The following is a 27456-nucleotide window of genomic DNA, read 5'->3' as shown; positions in this document are numbered from 1 at the left end:
ACACATGCGAAGTCAACAAGTCGGGCGTGGCCATCTTGTGCTAATCTTATCCGTGGATCGATCACCCTCCCTAAGTTCAAGTGCCCCTTCGGCACTAAATCATATCACCCGCCCATGAAGCTGACATCACTATTCCTAGCGATATTCTCCAACTATTTTCATGACGTTAGTGGGCAGCGTAGCCAAACGCACCCAGTCATCACCTACGTCTTAACGTCAGTTGACGCAGAACCCAGAATATCAACACCCACATCCTTTCACAGCACAGCGCGTCCCAAATCGGAGTAGAAAACACTATTTTTAAATGAAACATCAATACTCTGCAATTTATAATGTGCTTTTATTTCACAAAAAACGCTCCCAAGAGTATAACATATGAGGCACACAGTGTTCCTTTCGGGAGAAGATGCTCATTCGACGCACCTTAAATTGCAAGGCTTCGGCATCCGCTACTCCTTGCTAGACCGTAAACGATGACAGGTTGCTACTTGTCGCTGGTACTGCCAAAGGGCATATCAGTCTCGGGCGATTGTCCTACATCAGCGTAATGCAAATTCATCAGTTTAGGTGTATCTGCCACTGCTGGCTGAAGAAACCCATCTGTCGATATCTGGAAACTATCAAATGTATCCATTTACCCTGTAATTCTGCACCGGGTGAAAAAATTAATAACGAACACAAACCGCAAACAATGGAAACACACAGAAAACATTGGGGAAAGTTGAGTCTACGATGTGCGTAAGAGTTTAGCACTGGGGAGTATGTATAGCTCCCAATGGGATGCGGAAGCTGACGGAAAAATTGAACACCACATAGACGGCTTTATAACAGAATATTTGCAAGGAATTTGGGTTTGGTGACCCTAAGTTCGCTGGGGGAACCCAGACGTGGACTCCATGCTCACTGTGCTCAGAGAGGCACAACTCCACCTCACTGATAAGGCCCAACAAGGCTGAAATACGTGTATGGGGTTGCTGTAGGTACTCTTGTTCAGAAGGGAATTTCCATAGCAATTCAGTGCTGGACTGCCCTTGTGGGAGGGATATAGACTGATATGCAAATGGATATTTCCCATCTGTAAAAGGTACGTTGAGCAAAAGGCGATGGCTGCGGAAACTCAGTGTGAAAAAAACGCATAACAGGTTATCATGCCATGTTCTTTCTAGAGAGGAGCGCCTCCTACCTTGATTAAAGATATAACAGAACTGGCAACATTAAATTTAGCCAAGCGAACCAAGCCCCCTTGGAAAATGTTCTGCACCCAGCACATCGAATAATACAATGTTCCTAGCACACCCTGATATGCCATGGGACGAAGTGGTTTAGATATCACAAGCCTGCATACCGGTTGTGTTAGAGGGTCGTTGATGAATAATCGTCACAATATGCTCCAACTAACAACTCATAATAATCTAAGCAAGCAATACCGGTTAGAAAATGAAACCTTTACTCATTCATCTTTAATCTGTACACACACATATATATTATTAGTAGACTTATAAACATCCTGAGAGTTATGCAATTGCTTTTTTAAATATGTTGTGTTATAAATTTAATCTACAGAATAAATTGTTGTGTATTTTTTTCATCAAATGGCATATTCGCATGTCGATGAATTGTTCCATATGCATGCAGCCTAAATGCTGTTTCAAATCGCAAAAAAATGATGAATAGTTCAAACGTGCATTATATTTGGTAGTTCCATTCTTTTGGCGTAATGCAGAGTGTCTGCTCAGAACAACAGTTTGCATAGACTGAAAGTAAATGTTACAATGTCCAGTTTCAAAATAGTGAAATCATTTCTGCCGGTATTTGACAACTTCTGTCCTTCAAGCCATGGCGATTCCTCCCTTTCGTTAAAGGTCCAATAACAATTGAACCTTGTTTAGACCGTGTATGCCTGGTAGCTTTCATTTCTGTGAAGGAAAGCCACAAAAACTAAAACATACCATACAAGACGAGTTGGTGTGAACTTCCACAAGCAACATCACACAAAATGGGAGCGATGAGCCCGGCCGACCAACTTGTTTGAAATATGCACAAAAAATAAACATTGATTGCTGGCATCCACCAATGCCGCGCGATCGTGAATACTTTAACCATCTAGTGCTAGTGATTTAGTTATTTTTGGACAACAGTTACACTGAAGGTAATGATATCATAATGATATGATATTGCATTTATAACGCGCCTGTGTACAAGTGTTTCAAGGTGTGATGAGGAAATGCAGGGTGAACAGAGGGAAGACAGAGACAGCAATTTTACTAGTGTTGGGAAGTAGACGATACTTGCCCCCTCCCCCTCTTTTGTCACTCTTGAAACATAACAAATGCAATAATCAAGGGGGGAGGCGTAGCCAACCCCCTCAACTTTCTACTCCACACCCCATCGCAAATAACACATACACTATAGTTTCTAGCCCAGCATTCGAAAAACCATTTTGAAATAGCCCGAATGACATATTTCTACTAGGCCCGAAAATCCATCTCTCTGTACAAATGCAGCTCTCACATCCCCAGTGCCTCGCTCAGCCAGCCCACACCATCGCCTCCCCATTACCACCTCTGCGTGAGCCCTGTTATCATGGAGGAATGTGCTCTGCGGAGAACGTGAGACACTGACAAGTGATCAGCCCAAGTGCCCATTCATCTCCACTAAACTCCCTGTGCACTCACAGCCTCCACCCCGACATGTCAGAGCCCACCAGCTCAGACCCCGCAGTTCCTTTCATGCTGATATCCATCTGACCCTCCCATGCCCCGATCAGTCAAGGACCCACATCACAGCCCTAATCCTATGTAGTAATATATTCTACAAAAAAGCAACACACGTCTGCGTATATCCTGAGGACCCAAGCAGGGCAGATGGCAGATCAAAGCTTGAGGGTGTGCACCTTGGTACAGAATTTGTGGTATCAAATATATTCCAAAGGGTAGAGGTTAGAATGCCAATGTATTAGCTCATGTCACCGAAGTACCCCTATTCATGCAAGATTGTATGTCTGCCATTAGTTATGCATTATCAGTTTCTGTTGTTTAGTTAGATAGATGCATTGCTCCCTTGCCCTGACCTTAGTTAGGGCAAGAGGGCCGCCCACCGTGTGCCACCAATAATGGGAGAAGAGGAGAAAGGAGAGAGCACAGATACCAGATGTACATTCCATAGTTCTGGTGAGGGAACGACAATAAGGGTGTCGGTGGGGGTTTGCCTGGAGGAAGCACTGGTATAGGTATCAGCAGTAGGGAGGCTTGGAGAACAGGATGTCCTTTTTAAACTTCTTGCTACCTGATTTAGTGAAGAGACCAGAATATTCGACAGAGAAGCATTTGGGAGCGAGAGGAGAGACAGAGAGCACCATTCAGTAGGTAGGTTGTGGAGAGAAGAGGAAGGGTGGTGGGAAGGTTCAGGGGGAACGCAAGGGAAGGACACAGGGAGGGACTCATGAAAAGCAAAACCAAGTATATTACCAATAGCAACCACAGGCATGTGTCTTATCGACCGAGGACCAGTAATATAAATGAAGGAAAGGCAAAAGATATACATAAATGAATCGTACACCGGATTAAATCAGCATCATTGAATACTTCTCAATATTTTTTATAACATTGAAATTCGAGTTTAATAGCATTCGATTTTTGATGTACAATGTACAAACATTGGGGAACATATCCCAAGTGTTAAATTGAGCAAATTAAGAACACCGCTGCAAATCATTTATACTGGGCCGAGGTGTAACAAAGCCTCCCAAAGTTTCCAGCAGTTCTCGATTGTTCTTTAAGTTCTCGTTGTGCGCTAATACAGCTAGTAATGTTCGGGCCTGCATACCGTTTATGCCGAAATGCAACCTTTTGGGCCTGTACTTTAGGCACATATTGTGGAACACCTCCAAATCTCCAGTGTGACGGAATTCTGTGAGTCCCTTTAGGTCTCTTTAAAGAGTTTTATCGTACACAATCTTCTCAAGAGCTTTGTGTGGCGGTGAACATAGCACCAACCACTTCTTCCTGCGTTCCTGCTCCTCCGATAAAGCTCCATGTGCACATTCGTGAACATTTTGGTTTTCTGTCCATGAGTGAACGTTCAAACCACTGTGGGTGCTATTTTTCAAGTAAAATTTCCACAGACCCATCACAAATTTTGGAGCGCCACCAAAAGATGGTTGCTCAAAGACTGAGACCACTGTAAAATATTTTCCGAACCCTTTTTTTATTTTTTACCAGCAGCAGTATTTTTTTTGACTGATTTGGCAACGTGCCATACATAAAATTGATGCCGAATGTTTGGAAACTGCTCTTGCATGGCCTTGGCTATTGAAACATGTCTGTCAGTGGCTATGGGGTCTATTTGCATTCCCCTCTATTGAAGATGTTGGAGGGATTTGATGAAACCATGTTTCTCTATGGCCACAGAAGATGTACATTCGGACACCTTCACAATCTCCGCACTCACAATTCTTTTACATCCCATGTCTTGAAAGTGGAATGTGCAGTACTTGCTGAAAATCCAGGGCTGTCACACTGTCCATCGCCAGCTAGCCACAAACGTTTGGCAGAGAATGTGCTTTCGATTGACAACTTTTAATTTTTCCAGGCTTGACTAATAGCGGGGAATAAGAATTCCCTATGTTATTTGTAGTACTGGGTTTTAGCAAGGAACTGAACCCCCACAAATTGACAGAAACTGGACATCTTACTGAAAGTCGAGCCACTGAAAAGTAAAGCTGCTTAACATAGTAGATTTCCAGCTGGCACTTTGCCCAGCATCGGTTGAGCAGACCATGAAAATGTATCATGCAGGTGGGCACAGCTGGCTTGGATTTTCAGGTTAGTGCCTTGTAATACACGAGACCCATTCACCAATGGCTCCCCGCATATTTCCCCCCTCAATGTATGGACAAATTTCAGAATCAGTATAACCTCTACCAGGCAGCTGTCAAATACAATGTATTTTGGCTCCTTTATTAGCCAATCGTCCTGCATGGATGTGGTTTGTGACTCAACTGTGATCGACAATTCGTCCAAACTAGGCAAACTGTAGTCAAGATCTTTGGCAAGTTCCTCAGTCAATTACGTTGAAGCTTCAGTCTCTGTTAGTTCAGCTTGTGTTATTTGCACAAATTGGAGAAACAGTCAACAACAAATGTTTATTGGGTGGACCTTTTCTCGCGGGTGAAGATTGTGTCAAGTGGTTCTCGAGGAATTACAATGCATCTTCATTATATTCAGTTTCATCTTGTCGAGGTCTCACATTGTAGCAATGGTCCAAGAACACTTTGCTGGCTTCGCCGGTCACATTCCTTTCAGTTTCAGGCCATTGGGCATAAGCATCACGAGTCTGCTTATTGACTGGACCACGCTGCGCCTCAAATAGTAGTTGCTCCATGGTGAAATCTGGCAAGCGACATCTTTGGTTTCATTTGTTGTCTGTGTCTTTATACTTTTCCTTCTGGGACTCTAGGAGATCATGTTCAATGTATAGCACATATACAGCAGATCGCACTTTAAATCCAAAAACATGTTATGAAGAAAACACCAGCCCAAAACAGAGTACCTTTTCCATACTACTCGGGAAAAACACTTGTGTGGTTGTTGGCCCTCTTTGAGCAACAGCTGCACTCCATAAAGAAAGTTGCTTTAAACGATTGGATTTACCCACTGAAGAATGGGAACAGGGAAAAAGGAAGACCAGGGGAAGGTGAGGTAATGGGAGACAGCGCAATGAGAAGCAGGCACTTGTCCAGAGGGGTGTGAGGTGAAGCATTGTAGGGGATACCAGGGGGTAGCGACAGCAGCGTGGTTAGAAGCAGACCAGGGATGTGAAGTGCCACGTGGGAGGGGATACCAGGGGTAGGTGAAGTGATAGGAGACAGGCAGCAGCGCAGTGAGAAGGCGACAAGTGGGGGCGGGTGAGGTGCCGCGTGGAAGGGGTGAACAGGTGAATATGAGGTGATGGGAGACTTATCCAGGGGATGTGAGGTGCCACGTGGGAGGGGAGACCAGGGGAAGGTGAGGTAATGGGAGACAGCGCAATGAGAAGCAGGTACTTGTCCAGAGGGGTGTGAGGTGAAGCATCAGAGGGGATACCAGGGGTAGGTGAGGTGATGAGAGACAGGCAGCAGCACAGTGAAAAGGCGACAAGTGGGGGCGGGTGTGGTGCCATGTGTAAGGGGTGAACTGGTGAATATGGGGTGATGGGAGACTTGTCCAGAGGGGTTTGAGGGGGGTGTGAGGTGCCACGTGGGAGAGGAGACCGGTGGTAGATAGGTGAGGTGATGGAGAAGGGGCTTCGGGGAGGGGAAGTGGGTCATGGCTAGGGAAGTGTGGGTTACTGCAAGGGCGTGGTGCTGGGTGAAGTGTACGTTGAAATTTGGAATGAAGGGGGTCGAGCTGCGATGGGGAGTGGGCACATATATAGGAGAATCTGAGATGGGGCAGATAGGTACTTGAAGATTAGGGACATTCTATGGGGCATGAAAGGGATAAGAGAAGGGCAGTGATGAGCAGAACAGAAAAGCCCAGAGAAAACTAGTGGGTGAGGGTCTAGCGATGCCTCAGGGGTCATTCTGAAGGGGTGGGTGATAAGGCAGGTCTAAAGTTAGCAGAGGTGGCCTGCCCATGGTCTAGTGAGGTATTGGGGCAGGGGTTGGGTGAGCAGGGTAATTGCACGGCACAAGAAATGCAAGGTGGCACAGCTGAGTGAGCTGTTGGCGAGTTATGTACAGGGCAAGGCAAGGCAAGGTGTTGCGTGATAGACAGGCCGAGAACGAACATGTCAGTGTGTGGGAGGGGGGGGTGATAAGGTCGGAGACGGCACATTAAGTGATGTAAGAGTGTGGGCTGACCAGAAAGGGCATGCTGGGCGAAAAGCAGAGAGTCCGAAAATTCATAAGTGTTGTGCATTTAAGGACCCCGCCCTGAGACTGAGGGAGCTGTAATACTTGTTGTGTGTTCCTGTTTAAGCTGTTGGAGTTTCCAGAAGTATATGTTGCAGCACTTTCCCATCCACGCCCCACCCCAAAACACCCCGAATTTGAGTGTTCCCATTTGGCAGACATGGGATGCGTGTATGTTTGGTGGGTGGGGCAGAGGGCGTGTGTGGGGGAATCATGGGATTTGTGTGTGGGGAGGGTATGCATGTATGTATTTGTTTTAATGTAGCATGAACCTAGCCAGTGGTACAGATCATATACATGTTATGGATAATAACTATAAAATGGGTGGGGTGGTGCGTGTGGGACTGCAGGTAGGGCCGGTCCATTTAAAGCACTGGGTGAATGACGATTACCACCTGGTACTGCCCGTTGCCTTGGGGATTTGACCCAAATTGTACAGTTTTTCTTAAGATTGTGATCTCCATCGCTGGATCCTAATCAAGGTGCCACTTGGCACCTTGATTAGGAAAGTAGAGTTCATTGTCTGTCACCAAGCAGACAGTAGCCAATGCCAAATCAATGCAGTGATATGTTTGCAGCAATGGTTTGTGCGCTGCATAAGTCACCACCCAGTTGGTTAATGGCGTCTCTGTGGTGCTCCCTTATGTAACTGCACATATACCTATTTTTGTCTGATGTGCCCAATGTCCATACAAGAGCACACTGGAATGTTTTGTGTATATGACTCTGATATGATATAGATTATTTATGACGCACTTAATACCCAGAGGTTTCTAAGCACGGACCCACGCTCTGCATTCCATACTGTGCCCACACTTAAAAGAAGTTGCCTCAAATTGTAAATCCACTAGGCCAAACACCCTTTCTACACTGCCGCACCATGATTTTCACTAGCTGCAGGACAGCACTAATAAGAGATGCTAATGCAGCTCTTTTAGATAAAGCATGGGCCTTCTCTTTTTTTGCCGAAATAACCACTGAAGCCTGCGTAATAGTGAGAAGGTAGTGGCTGAGGAACTGTGGACCCTTTACCATGCATTAGAAGGCCGTTTTGTTTAAAACGCTTCATCAGCTTAGTGAAAAAGCTACAAGCGTTTCTGTGCATTGTTTATTGGGTCTCTCTTGTGCGGTATCCTGCCCTGTACGTAGATATAATTTCTTATAGATGTTTCTGTATTGGGGTTGGCTTGCCCACACTGAGACCTAGTCCCCACTCCTCTAAAATTCTCCAGACACTATAAGCAAACCCCATTTGATGCACCCCATTTGAGTGACCGATGTTGCAGCCATTTTATACTCGCATCCAAAACCATAAACTGTCCAAATGAGCATGTATGGTTCCTGGTTACAAACATTTTAATGTTAAGGTATTGTGAACCGTGATGTAAGTTTTAGAAGACTGCCGTGTCTTTAGAATTTAATTTATTTTAAAGATACCCATCAGTCTTATGAAAGTTATAACCGAGTGCGTCGGCAATGGACTCTTGACGTGTAGTACTTTAGGCTTATCCCTCAGTGCAACATCTGCCCACTCCAACCCTTTCCTTCAGTTGTCATGATGCCCCATCCCCCCCCCCAACATTTTCAGCAGAGTTACTCCTCTGGAAACCATGGTCTTCTCTTTCACAACCGCACCAGCAAGCTGAAAAAAAGTTTTATATGGTTTAAATCGAGCACATTTCTCTTACACGCAAACAAACACGCAAACAAACATATTTAAATATCTACAAACAGAACCAACTTGATTGAATTAAAACATTTATTACAAATGCTATTTGTCCAATTGTATCCAATAGTAGTTATGTTCACCTCTGATCCATGTGCCCCCACGAATAGAATATTCATTAAAAAAGTCAGTCGTATTGGAAATTAAAATCTTTCATCGCACACATTGCTTACACACATACCCTCGCAAACAGTGCATGTCATTTAGTCAAAATATACATTTCAAATTTCACCTGATAGCCATCCAAGACGGCAAGTGTGCAAAACATACTGATTGTGATGCTGGAAATGCATTGGAGGGACAGGGCCTCCCTGTCCTTGTTCTGTAGTCCATTTTCGTTTATGTTCTGTGTTATTCTCTGCACAGGAGTCCATATGGGACTGGTGTACAGACCCTTGGGATACCCTTATGGCACCCATGTGTGGAGGTGCAACCCTGTACACTTAGTGTATGTTTCTGGGCACCTGTGTGTGGGCCACAGAGCACGATATTGGCCGGTGGCAGCACCATGCTGAAGATTGACAGGTGCTCTGAGTATCCTGCATTTTGGGATACCCGGGCCCGCCATTGGAATCAGTTGATTCCTGATAGGAGACAATATGGCACCTGTGGCCTCTTGCTTCATAGTGCCTGTTTGTTTTTCCCAAAGTCCTGGGAAGCCCTGGCTCTGTCCCTTCCCCCTGACTGGCTGTTGGGGGGAAGTTCCATATATGGCATTGTTGGGACGTGCAGCTTCGAAAGAGTTGAATTGCATTTGGAAGCAATTTACGAGAAATTCTTGGTTGACTTTTTTTGTGTACTTCGATTGGTCGTACATATCGTCTGTAAAGTGCAGGCTGCAGATGCGGAATCAATTAGCCATCAAGTCCTTCAAGACATCCTGTGCTCTACTTTCAATTTCGTCCACCGCAAAACCACAATATCGAACCCATCTTCTTATTAAATCAATATTCCTCGGGAATGTATGCAGGACTGTGCCCTGACTTTTGACATGGCTCCTAGAAGGGCACCCGAAAACCATACAAGTAGGCATTCTTGAAAAATCTATAAGATCTGTATACAAAAATTTAAATAATTACAAAAACTGTGTTCTGTATGCATGAGATTGATGCAAGAAAGCAAGATAGGTGACATTCTATTAAAATGGACATTGATTAAATGTGCTATATGTCGAGATCAAAACCCTTCAAACATTAGGCAATGGTAAAGTCATTGAGATGAATGAACATTACACTACTGAGTACATTAGGTCGAAATAGATAGAAAATTTGAGATCAGAAATAGATGAATACATAGAAGTTAATAGGTGGCCTGCCCTTACCTTGACTAACAAACAATTCGATTCAGCAACCAGAGGAGCAAGTAGCAGCAGAACAGGTAGCATGATAAAGAGTTGCCTTCCAGTGCTCAGAGATGTTCTACGGCAAAATATGAAGGAGTTTATAAATGGATTAGAAAAGTGGGTGTGTATGTGAATGTGTGACATGTTTCTTGCGTGGTCTGCGAGAGGGGAGCCTGGAGACACTGGGTGTGCGGAAGATACCTTTGAAGTGTACATGGTGTTTTGCACCTTGGCCGTTCCCACCCACCCAGTACTGTAGTGGGTTATAATGGAGGGGGGATGGATTGTTGCGGAGTAGGTGAGCGTAAATTCTTTCATGTCCCTCATAACTTGCCACCAGCTGGCCGCATATTTACTGTCTCTTATTTATTTGTTTATTTTGTGTACTGTCTTATTTATTTTATTTTTATCCTTTGTACTGCACTGACTCCCCTTTCCGCCCGCACTTTTCACCCCCATCATCCCCCTGCACTTGCACGCTCTCAATGTCACTGGGCCTAGTAACATCGTTGTCTCCGTCTTCCTCTGTTCCCCCTCCCATGCCTCGTAGTGCTTTGAAACTCTTGTGTATAGGCGCATTATAAATGCCATATCGTATTCTAGACAAACAAGCGTGTCCTTGATTCACTGAAAAATTGAAACAACTATTCATAAAATCTAATTTTTGTATTTTTTATTTTGTTGCTGATGTTGATAGCACAAATATACTACAAATTGTATACTTCTGGTTGCAGCACAGTGTGTGAAAATCCCCTGTACTGTCCGCTGTCACTGGGGAATTTGGCACAAATGGCTCCAATGACACAGGCGGGTATCACTCGTCGAACGTGGAATCCAAGCCTCCCATAAAACCACCATGTAAATGAACGGTAGGCCACTAGCCTGTACCATCTATGAAAGAGAAACATGCATACTGTATTTAAATGAACCTGATGAGTGTAAAAACCTTACTTGAAAATGCACCCTGTATCCTATAGCATAGTTGCCCATACAAAAGTTACTTTATGGATCAATGAACTTGGGCTTTGAAGTGTATACACATTACAAAAAAGGGAACATACATGCAATCCATAACGTTTGGGGAACACAGAAATATTGTTTCTTAGTTGAACGTGAAAGACACATAAGATGAACTCTGATTGTCGAAAAGCGTGAGAAATGTATTGAATTGGTAGACTACATTCATTAGGCAGCGATGGATAACGTTACGACAATATAGGAGACAAACATGAAATGTTAGTGGTCAAAATGACATCACATCTAGAGTACACTTATTCGTTACTTGAATTGCGATGGCGAACTGTTGTGCAAAGTTCATGCATAAGCACCGTCATAATCCTAAACACAGACCTTGTGAGGTAGGCTACCTTGAAGTCATGCAGCTCGGTAACGCATAGAGGTGGTGTGTCTTCTTCCGATATGTAGGCCAAGCATCCAGTGTTTTCTTTGCAGCAGCAGCAGTTCTCCTCCTCGGTAGGCATGACCTCACACTGATTGCAGGTACACCAGGTGGAAACGTCTTCCATGCAACTAGGCTCAGGCTCAGGATCCAGTGATTCGTCTTCCCAACTGTCATCCGATGCCCCATCGTTTTCGCATCTTTCTCAATCAACTAATTTCGCTCGGAATACTCCGGCTCGTACTGGTAGGGCTGTATTGTTGCCATTATATGACAAAATGTTTCAATCAAACGCAAGTAACGATTGAAATCAATAGTAATGCCAGTATAAGTATCTGTTTGCAGGGGCTCCGTGAAACGAAGATAACTGAACAGAGCAGAAACGAGTCACAGGCTACATAAAAAAAAGACAGTGGAACGATTGAAAAAGCAACTCTGATGTTGTCTGATGAAAAGCGGCCTTTTTATACATATTGAGGAAAGAGGCGTCCTGCCATTTTCATGGATCGACGTCATTAGCTGGCGCACAGAGAACGTTGACACGAGACGTGCATTTGCGTTGTGAAATGGGTCGTACGCATCTAGTGATGTCAGCTTCAGGAGCGGGTGATATGATTTAGTGACGCAGGAGCACTTGAACTTTAGGGTGAGCGATCCACGGATAAGATTAGCACAAGATGGGCGCGCCCGACTCTAAGGTAAGCTAAGGTACATAGGAAATGTTTTTACGATCGATCACAGTTTGCTTAAAACCACATGCCCCGAACGCTCGGGACAATGACATTTTTTAGCACACTATTCCTTTAAGCTTTACCTTTGCCACATTGGGGATTGTGGGGGTGCTGGGAACCTGTTATTGACTGGGATGGCAAATGATTCTCACCCGGGGGTTCATGCTATGTTTAGGCCTCTGGTGTCCTTTTTGGCCCAACATAGTCTCATCCTTTACCTTTGCCACCTTGGGATCATTCAGCACACATGCAACTAAGCAAAAGATGAATGACAATCAGTATTAGTCAGAAAATTATACTACAAACTCTGATGCTCTGAAGTAAGCAGTAATTCATCCCCAAATCATCAAGAACAAAGATGTTTCATGGTGATGCTCTTGAACCAATCAGCAGGTAATCCAGAATAATCCCCAAATCATTAAAGACAAACATGTTGGTGCTCTTGAAGTACAGAGCTTCCAAACTGCACCAATCACCTGCTGTCCTACACTGTGAAACATCTATAGCGGTACAGCTATAGATTCTATATTGGGATTCAGAACATGTCCTCCCTCCACACCCACTCTGCGCCAGTGTCCCCTTAATAGTGGAACGCGGCCACCAAAAATGCCAGCAGGGTGCTCAACGTGACCCCTTTATTTAATCTCCTGAGAGGCTTTCCCTCATCAAATCCCATGTGTGTATTTGGTTTCTATTGCAGTTCCGGTCTAGGTATTGTACTCATGGCGTCCTGCACCAGGCAGAGGGACCCCTTTGACCTCCGTGCTACTTTGGATGCTGTGCTAGCAGGAACTGTCAAAACACGTTTCAGGAGGGTACGTTTTCGGACATTGCTTGTAATGTGAATGATGACTGCTGAGTGGATCTGGGAATGCTCCCCTTTTATACATGTTAAAAGGGATTGTTATATTGCTTAATGCTGCTCTAGCTTTAGACAACCTACCTAATCACCGCTTATTGAACAGTCCATATTGCCTCCAGAGATGCCACTGTTCTATGCATCTTGTACTGATATTCCAGGACACCATCAAATTGAGTTAATTATCCACGCTTGGATTTAGATGTGGGGTTTCTATCCTGTGTTAACTGCCATTTCTTGCAAGCTTCGTCTTGGCGGATTATCCTGCTACCAATTGTATAACAAAGAAAAGTGTACACCTGCTGACCAGAAGTCTTGCACCTCCCAGAAGAGGATCCCCAGAACATCAAAATACCACCTTCCAATCAGTTCAGGGATCCAATTTGCATCTTGCGGTCTTTCAGCAGTTGGGGGAAAAAGCTGCATGACTTGGAAACCACTGACTTGCTATGTTTCAGAGCCAGATTAAGAGCAGTTTTTCGGTAGGGCCAGTTTACTCTTGATTCCATAGGCTTTTCTATCAGCGTAAGCAAGTCGGCGTGGCTGCTGGCTGAAATGGTTCCTACTGCCTTATGGTATGTGAATTGATCTGTGCCAATCTTCGCAAAGTTGCTAGCGTCTTCTGTCCTGTCCAGGTTAAAAGGGGTGGTTTTACCAAATCAAGTGGAAGACCGTGCTAAGCTTGCCCTTAAAGGACCAACTGTTCCCTTTCCTGATTTGACATCCACCTCTTCAAGTGGCAGTGCGAACATACTATCTCCTCCACCCACCGTCCATACCAGTGAATCAAAAAAAGCTCTCGAGTATTTGGCATGGCTCTCGGTGTGTCATGCATCTGAGGTATTCAGTTGGCCTTTATAATCCTCAGCGGGGGCATTTTGGGCGAAATGTGTGGAGTAAAATTATAATTCCTGTGAATAATTGTGTTAAACGCTTCCTGGTCTGCAGTATTCTTTGTTTCCAGCTCTATAGTCCTGCCCAGTCCTTTCTCCGTGATTGAAGTAAAGTGATGGGATAACCTCATGTCTTGGAAGAGATGGTGCTTGCAAGTACCTTCAAAATGCTCCAGATGTTTAAATATCCATCATTTCACCATAGAATGACACACTATTAAAAGTCCCCCTCCTAGAGTCAATAGTCGAACTCTTGCTCCCTGTACTCTGAGCTTTGATGGTTTTAGACGCAATTCTGACGTTACTTGTTGAACTGCTCAATCTTGGTCATCTCTCTCCACTCCATACGTTGGGTCCAGATGCTACGTCTAATGTTTGGATTTGTCTGGGCTCAGTGACTAGACCCTCTTCTGTGCCTGCTGTATATTTAACCAATGAAGTAACCACCGACTAGAGAGAGCGAGTGGGAGAGACCAAGACAGAGCATCTGATACAGGCACCATCTGATCAATTGTGCACAGACCTATTCCTCAATATGCTGTGTGAGAATTGTCAGCGTGGAGTACCAAGGCTTGTCTACTAGTGTCAAGCTCTCTTTACCTCGCTGATGAGGCCCAGCAAGGCTGAAACACGTGTCTGGGCTAGCTGTTGGCGCTCTTGTTCAGAGGAGGATTGTCTAGAGTTTCGGTGACTGATGTGCAAATGAATATTTCTTCTGTGAAAGGTACAGTGAGCCAACACGTGGTTTTAGACCCCCGTGAGTGGGTACCTGCAGATAGAACAGTTTGTCTGTGTTCGTTCTCAGTAGAAACGCTCCTATACCTTTGCAACAATATAAGACCATCCCAAAATTTGACTGATGGTTCATTGCATTTTGATTTTACATACTATGTTCTGAAACAAGCCCTAAAGATCAGCAATGCACTAGACTTTTTTATGTAATGTAAATAGAAAAATACCCCCATCAAAAAATATAGGCACTAAAAATGCTCTGAACTTCCCCTGCTTCCAAACACACCGCGCAATGGTATGTTGGGGCAGTGGTATCAGCAGAGCAGGGCGACAGGAAGGAGATCCAACACTACTGCATAACATGAAGAGAAATTATATGGTAACATGCTTCTTAATTTACTGGTATTAGTAGATGCAAAGAAATGTTCATTACACACTATCTTTTACAGTTACTGTTATTTTACTCACCTAGAAATACTCCCATTAGGGACGGGACCATAGATTCTGGGCTCTTTTGACACTAATGGCTAGACAGCCATCTTGGTAATATTCTTGAGCCCCGCATTCCTGATTTTTCCACTGATGGTTGTGGGAATCCTATTCCTTCTACAGATCCACGAGCTCACCCTCCACTTCCTTCTGGTTAGACTACTGGTCTGCCGAACTTGACATAGTAGTAGCAAATGTAGTGCCTTTATGCCTGAGACGGGCTGCTGAAGCCTTCAGCAGTCCTAATGAGAGGAGGAGGGAATATTAATAAGGTGCTCGAGGTAATCAAGCTGGCTTCCACTGGAACAACTGTGTCACTCTCTCAAGAGAGCGAACCAAGCTGTTGCAACTAGTGCTAGAGGTCTGAGAGAGCGCATGCATGGTCCCGTGAGGATCGCCACCAGGGTACAAGTGTAGTCTGCCCACTGAACGTGGACAGGGATGCAGCATGAGAGCGCTGGAAAGCGGCCCTGGCCCCGCTGTCCTGGGCTGCTCAGACAATATCTCCAGGAAATTCCTCGAGGCAGTAGGGTAGAGAAGGCCTCTGCCTTTAGTCCCTCACCTGATTTAGACTCCGCCTGAGGGAATAGGTGTTACTGATTTTTTAGTAGTCCCCGGCAAATCCACAAAGGTGCAGATTCCAAATGCACCTTTGTGGATTATACGAATTGAAATAGTGCTAATACTATTATGGGGCTACTGGCACAAAAGTGCTGAGGTTGTGTCTTCCCAAGTAGCAGCCGCAGTACTTGGGTTCTAGTCTTGGGTGCTGAAACCCAATCACGGACCTCCAAAGCCCTGTGCAGATGTTCCAGGAGTGAAAAACCGTGGGACATAGGTCATCAACACTGTCTTACTCCTCTCCAAGGTCATGCCCCTCCCCCAGATCTTCACCAACAGGCACTTCTGTAGGTTACCGCAGTGCCTGCTTCAGATAGCGGGGAGCAAGTCCACCAGCCTGCACGAAGGAGAATTATCTACCAAGCAGCAAGCTTTGCAGGCCAATGGTAGTTCCTATTGCCGGGGAGATACCACTGTCCTCTTTCCATGTCCCTAGCAGGTGCTCCTGCAAGTGCGCTTAGCTTTTCACGACTGTTCACCGGAGAGCACCGCCACTCTGCTTTGGTTGGCGGCATGCCCCAGCAGGCCTCATAGGCTCAACCCAAGTCATGTCACTTGCCGAGAGCCGTGCCCACCATCTAGGGGGCTCCAGTCTCTTTGCTTTCATTTCGAATTACTGTGCCCCCCCCCCTGGATCCACCTACAGCAATTTTCGCTTTCTTGCCAGGTATTAATTGGCTCAGCACTGCATGCCATGCATCAGGATGCAGAATTTAGCGCAGATCAGGGTGCCACTCCCGAATAGAATGGCTGGAATCAGCTGGTCCTGATGGTGCTTTACCCAAGGCATCTGTGTGGCACCGCACCACCTATCTCATGACCTCCTCCCTTTCCCCCTGGAATCCTAGATTACTGCAAGACTACAGTAAATCTCTGCAGTTTCACAGATGGCCTAAGAATAAATAGGCACAGATAATTTAAGGTGCTCCTTCAGAATTTAATCAGAATAGTTTGGGAAGGCTGGGACAGAGAAACGAGGGGGGGGGGGGTCACCATGGCTTTCTCGACTCCCGTGGTCTCCCACCACCATAGCCCGTGTCCCCATGCTCCCAAAATGTCCCCCGATGTATTCTAATGCATGTTTTCGTTTTTTCTATTGTGGCAATGGAAACCTGAAGACCGTGACCTTTCCTGTAGATCTCCCTCCGGAATTTTCTTAGGAATAAATCTGCTCGGTTTTGACTACCTATGTCACCAGGCTTTCAATTCCAGCCTCTCCTGTCTGTGTCACTCTCCCCATCTCTGCCACTCTTTTGGTCCGTCTCTGTCTTTCTCCCTCTCCCTGTCTCTGTATCTATTCCTACCCCATCTCCAAGCCTCCTCTCTCTAGCTTGACTCCTCCCCTTTTCTCTGTCGCATTTCTTATAATCTCTCTTTATATGCTCCCCACTCTCCTTCTTTCCCCTCCCTCTCAATCCCATATGTACACACGTGTTCTGATCTGATTGTCTCTCCGCCTCTCTTCCCACTACTCTCACACATCTTTAAATCTCCCCACTTCACACCCACTCTCTCTCTCACCTTTTGCACCCCCTTGCTACACTATACACGACACGTACCACTCTTTCTTACCTTCACTCCCGCCAAACACTGCCACAGTGTCCTCACCACTGCTCCATCTGACCTCACCTTAACACCTGCCAATCTCCTCTGTGCTAGTTTGGCTTTTACAGCCCAGCCCTTCTCCTTTGAGCATTCCCCCTGGCTCCCTTTGGTCTCCCTGGACACATGCTCCCCATGGCCAACCTCTGGCTAAGCTATCTCTGGTACTTGGGATTTCTCTGGCAGGCTTTAAGAAGGCTGCCCCAAGCCCTTTCCTGTCTTCATTTGCCACGTGGCAGCCGTGTGCTCAGGCTGCTTGTTTTCCTGGTGGCTTTCTTCCTGTGCTGTTGAGTTCTTTCCCCCTGGGTTTTTTGGGGGCCCCATCACAATCTCAAGTTTGTTTTATGGTGCTCCACCATGCTGCTGGGGTCTGCTTGGTGTTGGTGGGTGGGTTCTTGGGGTGTCTCTTCTCTGTTGTGCATGAAAACTCCCAGTCCATTCGATGTCCGGTATCGATCAACTCCTAGTCTGTGCTTTCCTAGTTGCACACAGATGCGTTCTTGGAGTTGCGGTTCTGAAAGACGAAAGTGAACCCTGGTCAAAAGAGAGGCTGCCAGGCATTGTGTAAGGAACAGTGGTGCCATCGCTCACATACAGTGTACACTCACAGGCTGAGGGTCCTGTACCCTCATGGCAGGGCCATGACCCTGTCACACTAGCAAGATCTCATGTGATGATTATGTAACCATTGAAGCCTGAGAGATGGGGGAGCATCAAAGGGAAGAGAGGAAGATCAGTTCCGGTTGTAAGGTCATAGGTGTTCGAAGATGTGGGATTGGACGGTTCAGATGTGTTCATTTTTTCAAATGTCACAACCACAAGAATGTCATTATAGTTTGTGAGTTTTGATGTTATACTGAAAGAATAGTAAAGAAAATGAAGCATAATGTTCCCTCAATGTCTTGCTGTGCAATTGCTTTTTTGCTGATTCTGAACAAGGGAGTAAAACGCTCCAAATCACATTTGGATCACATTTGGATCACTTAGGATTGTTGGCCACCTTACTATGCACACCATACATCAAGTTCTCGTTTCATTGTCAATATTATGAACTTCTGAGCTACTTTATTGTGAGGTATATTCAATCCATACGTTTTTCTCTCATAGCAATACATCTACAGGAAAATGCACTTAAAATATGTTTATCTTCGCAGTATATAGATTTGCTGGAGATGAGCTCCTCTCTCCCATAGGGCGGACTCTCACAAACCTCTTTTTCTATCAGTCAGGCCAAGATGCCAAAGCTTCAAGGGCTCGACTTCTGGAAGATCACCCTGAAAGAGGCCCGATACGTGGTGGCGCCCATGGTGGACCAGAGTGAGCTGCCATGGAGGATGCTGAGTCGGCGCCATGGAGCCCAGCTGTGCTACACACCAATGTTGCATGCACAGGTCTTTGTGCGAGATGTCAACTACCGCAGGGAGAACCTGTACTGTGAAGTGTGCCCTGAAGACCGGCCTTTGATTGTGCAGGTAGGGCCCGATCCTCTGCCACTCTGCTTTTAGTGCTGGCTATGCCCTGGCCCTGCAAAGCAATGCCTCGTGAATCCACCTTTTGCTAGCTAGTGACCATCCATTGCCAGCCCCCACGGCCACACCGTAATGATAACCCTGCTGAACAGCAGCCGCGCCCCATTCGTGCCCACCTCGCCTTGGCCTCTGCAGCATCCCAGCGTGTTCTAGATGTGCAGTACGAACCATAACGCCTTTTCTCTTTTATTAGTTTTGCGCAAATGACCCGGACGTGTTTCTTCAAGCTGCGCTTTTATCTCAGGATTATTGTGACGCCATTGATCTGAATTTGGGCTGCCCGCAGATGATTGCCAAGAGAGGTAACTATTCCATAGCCCCTTATTAAGTGGCAGCAGGAGAAATGTCAGACTGTGTAAATCAATTTTTACAAAGTGTATTTGTTGATAAGGTTGCATGCAAACTCCCACGTTTTATCCTTGATAGACTCACAAGGTGTTTGTGGATTGCCTTCAAATGGCCTATATTTTCTTTTCCGTTTCTTTTTTCACTTTCCATTCTCCTGTAAATATATGGCTCGGATGCTAGGCCTCACATATTACATTCAAATATCTGAGTCTCTACCAGTGTATATTCAAATATTTGCATAGATTTCCTTCAAAATGTACCTTGGACTACCTTGAGCATTTTCAAGCCCCATGGGCCCAAAACCTCAATTCCAGCCGTTGAGATTAACGTAATTTTTAGGGTAGATTTTTGGTCTGTTCCCCTAAGTATGTGGGAACCTTTTTGAACACTCACAAAAGTTACTTAACCCTATCCTTGGGATACTTTGGTATTTATTTTAATACATTTTTCTTGAAGTGATACTTTCCTCCAAGTTTTATGGCATCTGTCTTTTGACATTTGCTTCACACAGCTCTCTCTGTTCAGTATTGCTGGGAGCTGTGAAGAATTTAGCGGTTTATAGTCAAAATGTCGGAAAAAAAACTCGAATAGCAAAAAATTCGAAAAAATGTCGAATGCAAAAATATCGAAATCACATACATATAATAGAAAGTTATTAATTCGAAAATAAAATGTCGAAAAAAAATCGAAAAACCAATGCTAAAATAATAATGTAAAATGTCACAAATACTAACGTTTTTTATGAGGGGGCCCCCCCCCCTCAACCCCCACATCCCAAACCCCCCCCCCTCAACCCCCACATCCCAAACCCCTACCGCAAACCCCCCTCCTCCCCATCCCCCCACCCCCCATGGATATACCTTTAATTAGTTAAAAAAAAAGTTTAATTATATATTTATTGCACTACCTTTTAATCAAATGTTTATAGTAGATTAAAAAAATATCATATTTTTTAAAAAAAAGTTTCTATAGCTATAAATATATACCAAATCTACAATTAATGTTAATATAAGGAAAGTGTTACAATAACATACTGATATACTGTAACACTTTCCTTATATTAATATTAATTCGAAAAAAATCGATTTTTTTTTTTTTTTTTTTTTTTTTTTGTATTTCGACATTATTATTTTCCAATAAATATTTTCGACATTTTGACTTTCGAAAATATGACTGGACACCGAATTTAGCAATATCATCACTGATTCCCTGGAGGGAAGCTTCTCTTGTGTGGCCAGGGAAAGGCAGAAGCTACCTGACTCTGACCATGGGTTATCAGTGGGGGGACTATGTAGGGGAGGACAAACTCCAGGGAGGCGGAAAAAATACTGAATCAAAATAATCCTTCAGCTATAATTCTTAAAGACACCCATGAAACTTTACAACACTTTTGTATGGCTTATTGCAATGTAGATGGAATATTCCTATGTTTTCATAGCCAAAATCCTTACATACGCTCCCCCTCCTTTTATAGTACTGGGGCGAGGAAGAGAGATGAAGTAATGAGGGTACCCAGAAGCAATAAGCCAACGCCGCATTCAAGTGTTTGTGAAATACCCAGAAGTTTAAAACTGCCACAGCTGAACAGCACGAGTGCGAGAGCTAGCGGTAGAGAGACTGCAGCTGGATCCGACTTGTTCTGACGCTGGTTGGGACACCGTAGGCCAGCAGACTGCAGGACACGGCATTGAAGCTGATGAGAATAGCGTGCAGAGAGACCGAGCCGAGAGAAGTTTGTCACATTATTGCCACAAGCAGCTGGAGCCGCCAGAAGTAGAAGGCGGCAAAGCAGGAACCAATCGGCTAACAGGACACTCCTAGCCAGCTGGCCGAGAGTGGAGAAGACGGAAAGACGCAAGCAATGTCGAAGCCGCCAGTGAAGACTGGTAAGCCTCATGCAGAGCGAATGGGATGCCGGGGTGCTTCATGGTGAATACTGCGTACCGTTGACTGTGTGAGAGAGCCTAAGTAAAGAACTGAAATATTTTATACAAATGTAAACATTGTTAAAGGGTCGGTGACCCAATACTTGAAAGACCTTATTTCCAGGATGCAAGAGAGTGAATGGAAAACTGAAAAGCCCTGGCAGGATAGTGAACCGGGCAGTGTGCAAGTCTGGGATCTGCACCCAAGTTCAATACCCTGGCAGGAGAGTAAACCAGGGGAATAGCTGTAAAATAACACTGGGGTGGGGGTTTAGGCGGCAGTAAAAAATCCCACCGTGAAATTAATTGTGGAAGAGTGATAACCAGTACAAAAGGGAAGAGACATACCCCTTTTGAGGGTAATTAACAAAGTGACAACACCCTGGCAGGAGAGTACACCAGGGGTAGAACAAGAATTGAGAAAGCTCTGGGGACAAAACTGTTCTTTGAAATGACGAAACGGTGACCGTAAATATAAAAAAGGGAAGAGCCATACCCCTGTGGAACATAATTGAGATCCAGAAATCAAGAGAAGTAATGAAGCTGTCAATACCCTGGTAGGAAAAGGATTGAGAAAGATCAGGGACCAAAACCCCTCATTGCAATTGCGAGACAGTGACAGTCAAATAGAGAAGGGAAGAACCATACCCCTTTAAAGCTAATGTAGATCCAGAAAGTGAGAAATAGAATATATTTGAAAGAACTGTGAAATAACAGTGTATGAAAGGAGAAACACAGGGGAAGAGTCATACCCCTGTAAAGCAGTGCACCACTAGTGTCCTTTTTCTGGAGGTACTGGATAGACCGTGGAAGACCAGAAGAAATCTAGGGGAAGGGAAGACCCCTTTCCTGGTAGACCTTTATTCCTTTTCTTTTCTACACCTTAAAACATTATGTTTGGAACTTTGAAAGAAAGCTACAGGTATATAATTTACCGAAATCCCCAAGTTGCACATTATATTGAGTTTAGCGTGTAAGAGTCAGTTTAGGGTTTTGGACACAGAACAGAGGTTACTCTTTGTTTAACCTCCGTACACATGTTCCTTAGTTTTGTTGAAGCAGGGAAACCCCTCTTAGGATTAGGGATAGATAGGATTTCTCCCAACCCCCTTATTATTTTGTGGTGAATAAGTCTATAACCAACACTTAACATGCCTCGGTGTCGGAGTCTTACTCTTGATCCCTTACAGAGCCCTTTGGGCTTCCCTTTTTATTTTCTGCTATAGGGGGATATTTGTATCCTTTCTATCTTTTCCTATTGTGAGATCATCACACCCCACCTTATGTGGAGTGCTGAGGATCTACGTAGTATCTCCTTTCTCACTACTCCTGTAACGCTTTGATTACAGTGACAAGCTAATCGGAATGGCTGGGTGCAGTGGTGTTATCCTACCTACTTGTTTGCACTGTTTACTCCCAGGCTGTACTTACAGCCATGCTAGTGCGCAAAAAGGTCACAATTGCTTTTATTTATTCACCATTTCTTGTTTGCTTGTCCCTCCCTGTTCCTTCTTCTACCAGGCTGGACGGGGGAGGTCCTGGTTTGACCTTTGTCTTCGGTGGGAATCCTTTGTGAAGCCAACCAAGGCTCCAGTGTGTCTGTGAGGACGGGCGACGAGGGAAGACTCTGAAACTCTGCTGTTCCTTGTCTTCTTGTGTACCTGCCTTGGTCGGAACCAGTTCCAACTAGAGGGGCTTGCTGCCCTGAAAGAATAGCCACCACAGAGTTTGAATGGTGCATGGGTTCCGATTGACTGGGTTCCTGCATAAAAGGCATGGATCCTGAGGTTGAAGACCAGCAGTCCCCTGGTTCAGAAGAATTGACGGGGAAGAGGAGGAGTGATGTCCACAGCCGCTTCCAGATGACCGGAAATGTCTTCTGTGTAATCGCTGCTGTCTGACCCCTTCTTCAAATCGTTAGTAGAACTCCAAAGAGAAGGTCTCTCCCCTTTAAACTGATGGGACCCAATCAGTCTTGAGACAACCTGTATTTCGAGCCATCCCACAGAGCTGTGACCTTCACAGGCTGCAAACCGCTAACACCCTGGGACCTGGAGCCACTGTGCAGTGCGTCGTCTTTCGAAGATCAAATCCTCCCGAAACTTTGGACTCCTTCTGTACCACCAGAGGCATGATTCCACTCCTTGAAGTTCCCTCACCAGAGTGCAGGACCGAGAAAGCGAGATGAATCTACCAGGCAGTAATCGTTCTTCACTGGTGCTTCCCAAAGGGCGCCAAAATAAAAGAATCCTTTGGCTGAAGCCTTCACTCGACTGCTGCTGTGAGATTCACTACAGTGTCCTTTCTTTCGTCTGCCTGACCAAGAATCCGGTGACCGGGTCTGCTGCTGCTGCTGCATTGTGGGGGCCTTGTGCTGTAAACTCTCCTTCACTCCTAAGGTGCTGTGTGACTCTTGGTAGAACTTACATAGATTTGCTTTGCTGCTCCTGTGTTGTTGGAGTGCTGATTCGTGTTTTTAGGAGTTTGCCCATACACGTTCCCCCAGGCCTAACGCTTGTGTGCCTACAGGGATCCTTCTCCGAAGCCCTTATTCCAACCAGAATTGTTACTTTCTATGGAAGACTTCCTGCTCTGGAACTTTTAAACTTTCCACAGCTTGTGCCTTATCTGTTTTGCCCTCCAATCTGACTCTGAGACACTCGGAACTAGATATGGATGGACTTCTAAAGCGTTAGGCATCTGTGAAATAATTGCAAGTATTTACCTGCCTTATTTTGCTTTTGTTTCATCCAATTTGACCTGAAACATATATCCTGAAAGTTATTACAAAAGTTGTATGTACCTTTGAATGGTTGTAGGTCAAAGCATCGAGAAAAAAAAGGGTCGAATGACAAAAGGGTCGAGTCAATTCGACTGAAAAAAGGATCAAATCATTTAAAAAAAAAAATATGTTGGGGTGAAAAACACCCTTTTAAAGCTACACTAGAGCAGAAAAAAAGCTATATTTTAATTACTTTTTTGATCCTTTGGTTTTCAGTCAAATGCACTCAACCCTTTTGCATTCGACCCTTTTGCTTTCGACCATTTAACTGGACACCCCTTTGAATTTTGTACTGCCATTCAAAAAGTATTACAAAGTGGTTTACTGTGAATAATGCGTTGGTTATTTATTGTGTGTTATAGTACTTACTTTTCTGAAGAATTAACTTACCTTGGTGTATATACAAAATAAACCATTATTTGTATATACCTTTAGTGTGTCAGTGTTCCTTTGGGCCTAGTTCTTTGTACTGCCTACAACGCTTTCTCCCTCCTAAGATAAGCCTGGCTGCTCAGCCATTGCTAACAGCAAACCATGTGTGGTTCCGGCCTATACTAAGAGTTGGAGCCCTTTGTCCCAAGTGTGAGTCCAATAATTGGTGGATGCATGGATGCATATATTCTCAGGGTGAATGCATATACCTGTTTTATAGTGTTGGTGTGACAATATCAGACTAGGCATTTGTATCTGCTTAGTGTGTAATCTAAAGGCCTAATGAATCATTGTATATATCTTAGTCCTCAATGTATTAACAAGGAAACTACAGACCACCTACTATCTAACAGAGGTGGAATCGTCAAACCTGTGCCCGGATAGACTATAGAACAATGAAAAAGAGGTTTGTCCTAAAGGTATCTGTTGCAGTGCATCAGGGAACTATTTCTAAATTACAGATAAACAAAGGCAGAGGTACTGATCAATAACAACCCTTTAGTAGTAAAAAAAGGTTGTTTTATTTTATAATCACACTACTATAATATAAATTCATCATACATCATAGCTAAAAATAATGACAATTTCGTTTCCAAAAACACCTTATTCTAGAAAATTCCATAAACACGTAATAAAGTGATACAGTGAACCTTCTTTATACTCCCGTATACAGATTAGGTAACAGAATCACGGTTGTATGGGGCTCAACAAAATGTTAGTGGTCACTTCCTTGGCTCAAAGAAGGGACCATTTTGGGGAGTAAAAAAACTCTCCCAATAAAACACGACTGGCAATTTCTCCCATACTCCACCCAGGCATCCAAATGCTGTGGTGCCCAGGCTTTGTGGAGGGACCGTGGAAAATCCTCTCCTTCGGACCTTGCTTCAAAATGTACACTGTCCCTTCTCTTCATCCTGTAGTGGAGTGTCTTTAGGCACCTTTAAGTACTGCCAACACAGGGAAGGTGTGAAGCTCCTGTGGTTCTATTTCTTGGGTGGAGCTGGCTGCTCTACCCACTCCACGTCTTTTGGGTTTTACAGGGACAGTCGATCTCTTCATTGGGGGGGGGGGACGCATCAGTATATTTTGTCAACCTCTCCAGAAACTAAAACAAAAAGAAAAAAAAAACACAATTAAGAGAAAAGGATATAAAGATCCTTAAAACAGGAATAAAAAAACAAACCAAAAACAAGGTACAACAAAGGGAAAACACAAAGCACAAAGGTTTGCATAGGAAATAAGTGGCAATTAGCAAATTTAGTAGACAAATGTTTTCACTGTGTCCACCTGAATTTTTCTCCAAAGCAATGAGGAATTGTAAGGATTGTCTGCTATCCGTGTGTCTATGTACCAATCACCTCTCGAATTTCATACCGTGCACGTGCCCTTAGGTCAATCCGTTTGCAGAATGTTTGTACCCGTGAATGGGTTAGAAAATAGTCTGTTTTTTCTTAAACCTTTACCAGAAAAGTGCAATTATCAATGGTGTTTGTAGTGTTTACATCCTCCCTTCAAATAAAATAAAGTTATTGGAAGATTAAGATGCAGTTTTTAATTAATTGGGTATATACGTTTTTCTTGTTCCTCCTCTTAGTATCTTCTAAATAATTCGTAACATTATGACTTCTTGATTCACATAGTGTCTTCATATCTTTACTTTTTGGTTAATTTTCTAATACCTTTTATTAGTAAGAAAAGATACCTTCACTAACCGTATCTTCTAACAGGGATTTCTCTGCCTCAAACTAATACTACACATGGGCTGACAGAATGTCCATCAAAATCAAATTCCACTGTCCTGTGTCATAATCTACTTCTATCCCTTACACTACAACTAAAGAATAAGTCACCAGAAGAGTTCCTTCTCCAGGAGAAGGACTCCCTTCTCCTGGTAGTTGGGTAAATGTTCTTTGGTAAAAAGGATGTGGTTCCAACAGACCTTTACAACAGCTAACTTTCGGGACCAGGAGAATGCCCCCCTTCTCCTGGTATTGGTTCACAGCCTCCAATATAGTTCAGACAAAAGTCAGGGAGAATGACTCCCTTCCCGGTCGTCTTTGGATCCAAAAGTTTTTTCAGTTTCCTCAATGTTCAGAACCAGGAGATTGGCTCCCTTTTCCTGGTATTGGCAAATTCCCAAGTCCTACTCGGGTCCTCAGTGGACTTTTCCCTGCCACTGCAATGAGGAAGCTTTCCTCAGATATTTAATATACCTCTATCGGCGTCCCAGACCCTTTTCTGATGGTCAGTGGGCCTGTGCTGCAACTGCTTTGAGGAAATCCTCCTCTGATGCTTGATTCACTTGGCTTAGGGTCCGTGACCATTCTCTGGTGGTCAGTGGGCTTGTTGCTGCCACTGCGACAAGGAAGTTCGCCTCTGATGCTCACTATTTTTATATTCCGTTCCCAGGCCCTTCTCTGGTGGTCAGTGGGTGTATTACTGCCACTGCAACGAGAAAGTTCTCCTCTGTTGCTCACTATTCTTGTATTCGGGTTCCAGACCCTTCTCTGGTTGTCAGTGGGCTTATTACTACTACTGCGACTTGGAAGTTCTTCTCGGATTCTCGATGCACCATTCCAATTAGTCTGACTGCAACTACTGGGTTAGTGAAGAGCCTCTCACCCCGGTGTCTTCCCCCCCCCCCCCCGGGTCTCTCGTACCTCCCATTACCTTTTATTGGGACTTTGGTATGCCACTGAGGCTTCTTGGGACGATGTGCGTCTTGCCGGCTCTTTGGGCTGCTTTTCTCCGCCTCTGCAGCAGCACAGTAGCTCTGCGCTCTCCTGGGCTGCTCGGCTTCTTCCTATGTCACATTTGGATCTGCTCCAGCTGGACCCTTGGAGAACTCCCTCAGCACCTTGCTGGCGTCCTCCGCTCTTCTATTTCTCTGGTCTGCCAACAGGGTTCAAAACTCCATTCCCGCTCACACCGGCTGCCTATCCCGGCTGGGCTTGACGAAGTCTTCACTCCTTCTCTTCTTATGCAATGTTGCCAGTCCTGCGCTGGCGGATTGTCAAAGTCCTTTGTTGTTCTTGATGGATTGATCTTCATGTCTCCTCTGGGCCACCTTGTACCAGTACTAGCACAGTAAGTAATCTCCATGTCTCCTGTGCTCTTCCTCATCCTCGTATTTTCTGTTGTGGTTGTTTCTCAT

General features: G+C 44.7%; 1 protein-coding gene across 3 annotated transcripts in view; it reads left to right on the top strand.

The window, feature by feature from the left end:
* The window catches only part of DUS1L (dihydrouridine synthase 1 like), a 249797-nt gene that overhangs the window by 7575 nt on the left and 214766 nt on the right, over positions 1-27456 (top strand). For 2 of the 3 annotated variants that reach the window (XM_069655325.1, XM_069655324.1), the window contains exons 2-3: positions 18512-18758; positions 19009-19117. In XM_069655325.1, the coding sequence (XP_069511426.1) occupies positions 18522-18758; positions 19009-19117 (346 nt within the window). In that variant the 5' untranslated portion in view covers positions 18512-18521. Of the gene's footprint in view, positions 1-18511; positions 18759-19008; positions 19118-20637; positions 21050-27456 lie in introns of those variants that run through there. The other variant, XM_069655326.1, reaches the window with a different exon arrangement.

This window comes from Ambystoma mexicanum, chromosome 3q, assembly GCF_040938575.1.
Source record: "Ambystoma mexicanum isolate Mex_15411 chromosome 3q, UKY_AmexF1_1, whole genome shotgun sequence".
Classification (NCBI taxonomy): domain Eukaryota; kingdom Metazoa; phylum Chordata; class Amphibia; order Caudata; family Ambystomatidae; genus Ambystoma; species Ambystoma mexicanum.
Note: the sequence above shows the minus strand (reverse complement) of the source record. Positions and strands in the feature narration are given on the sequence as shown.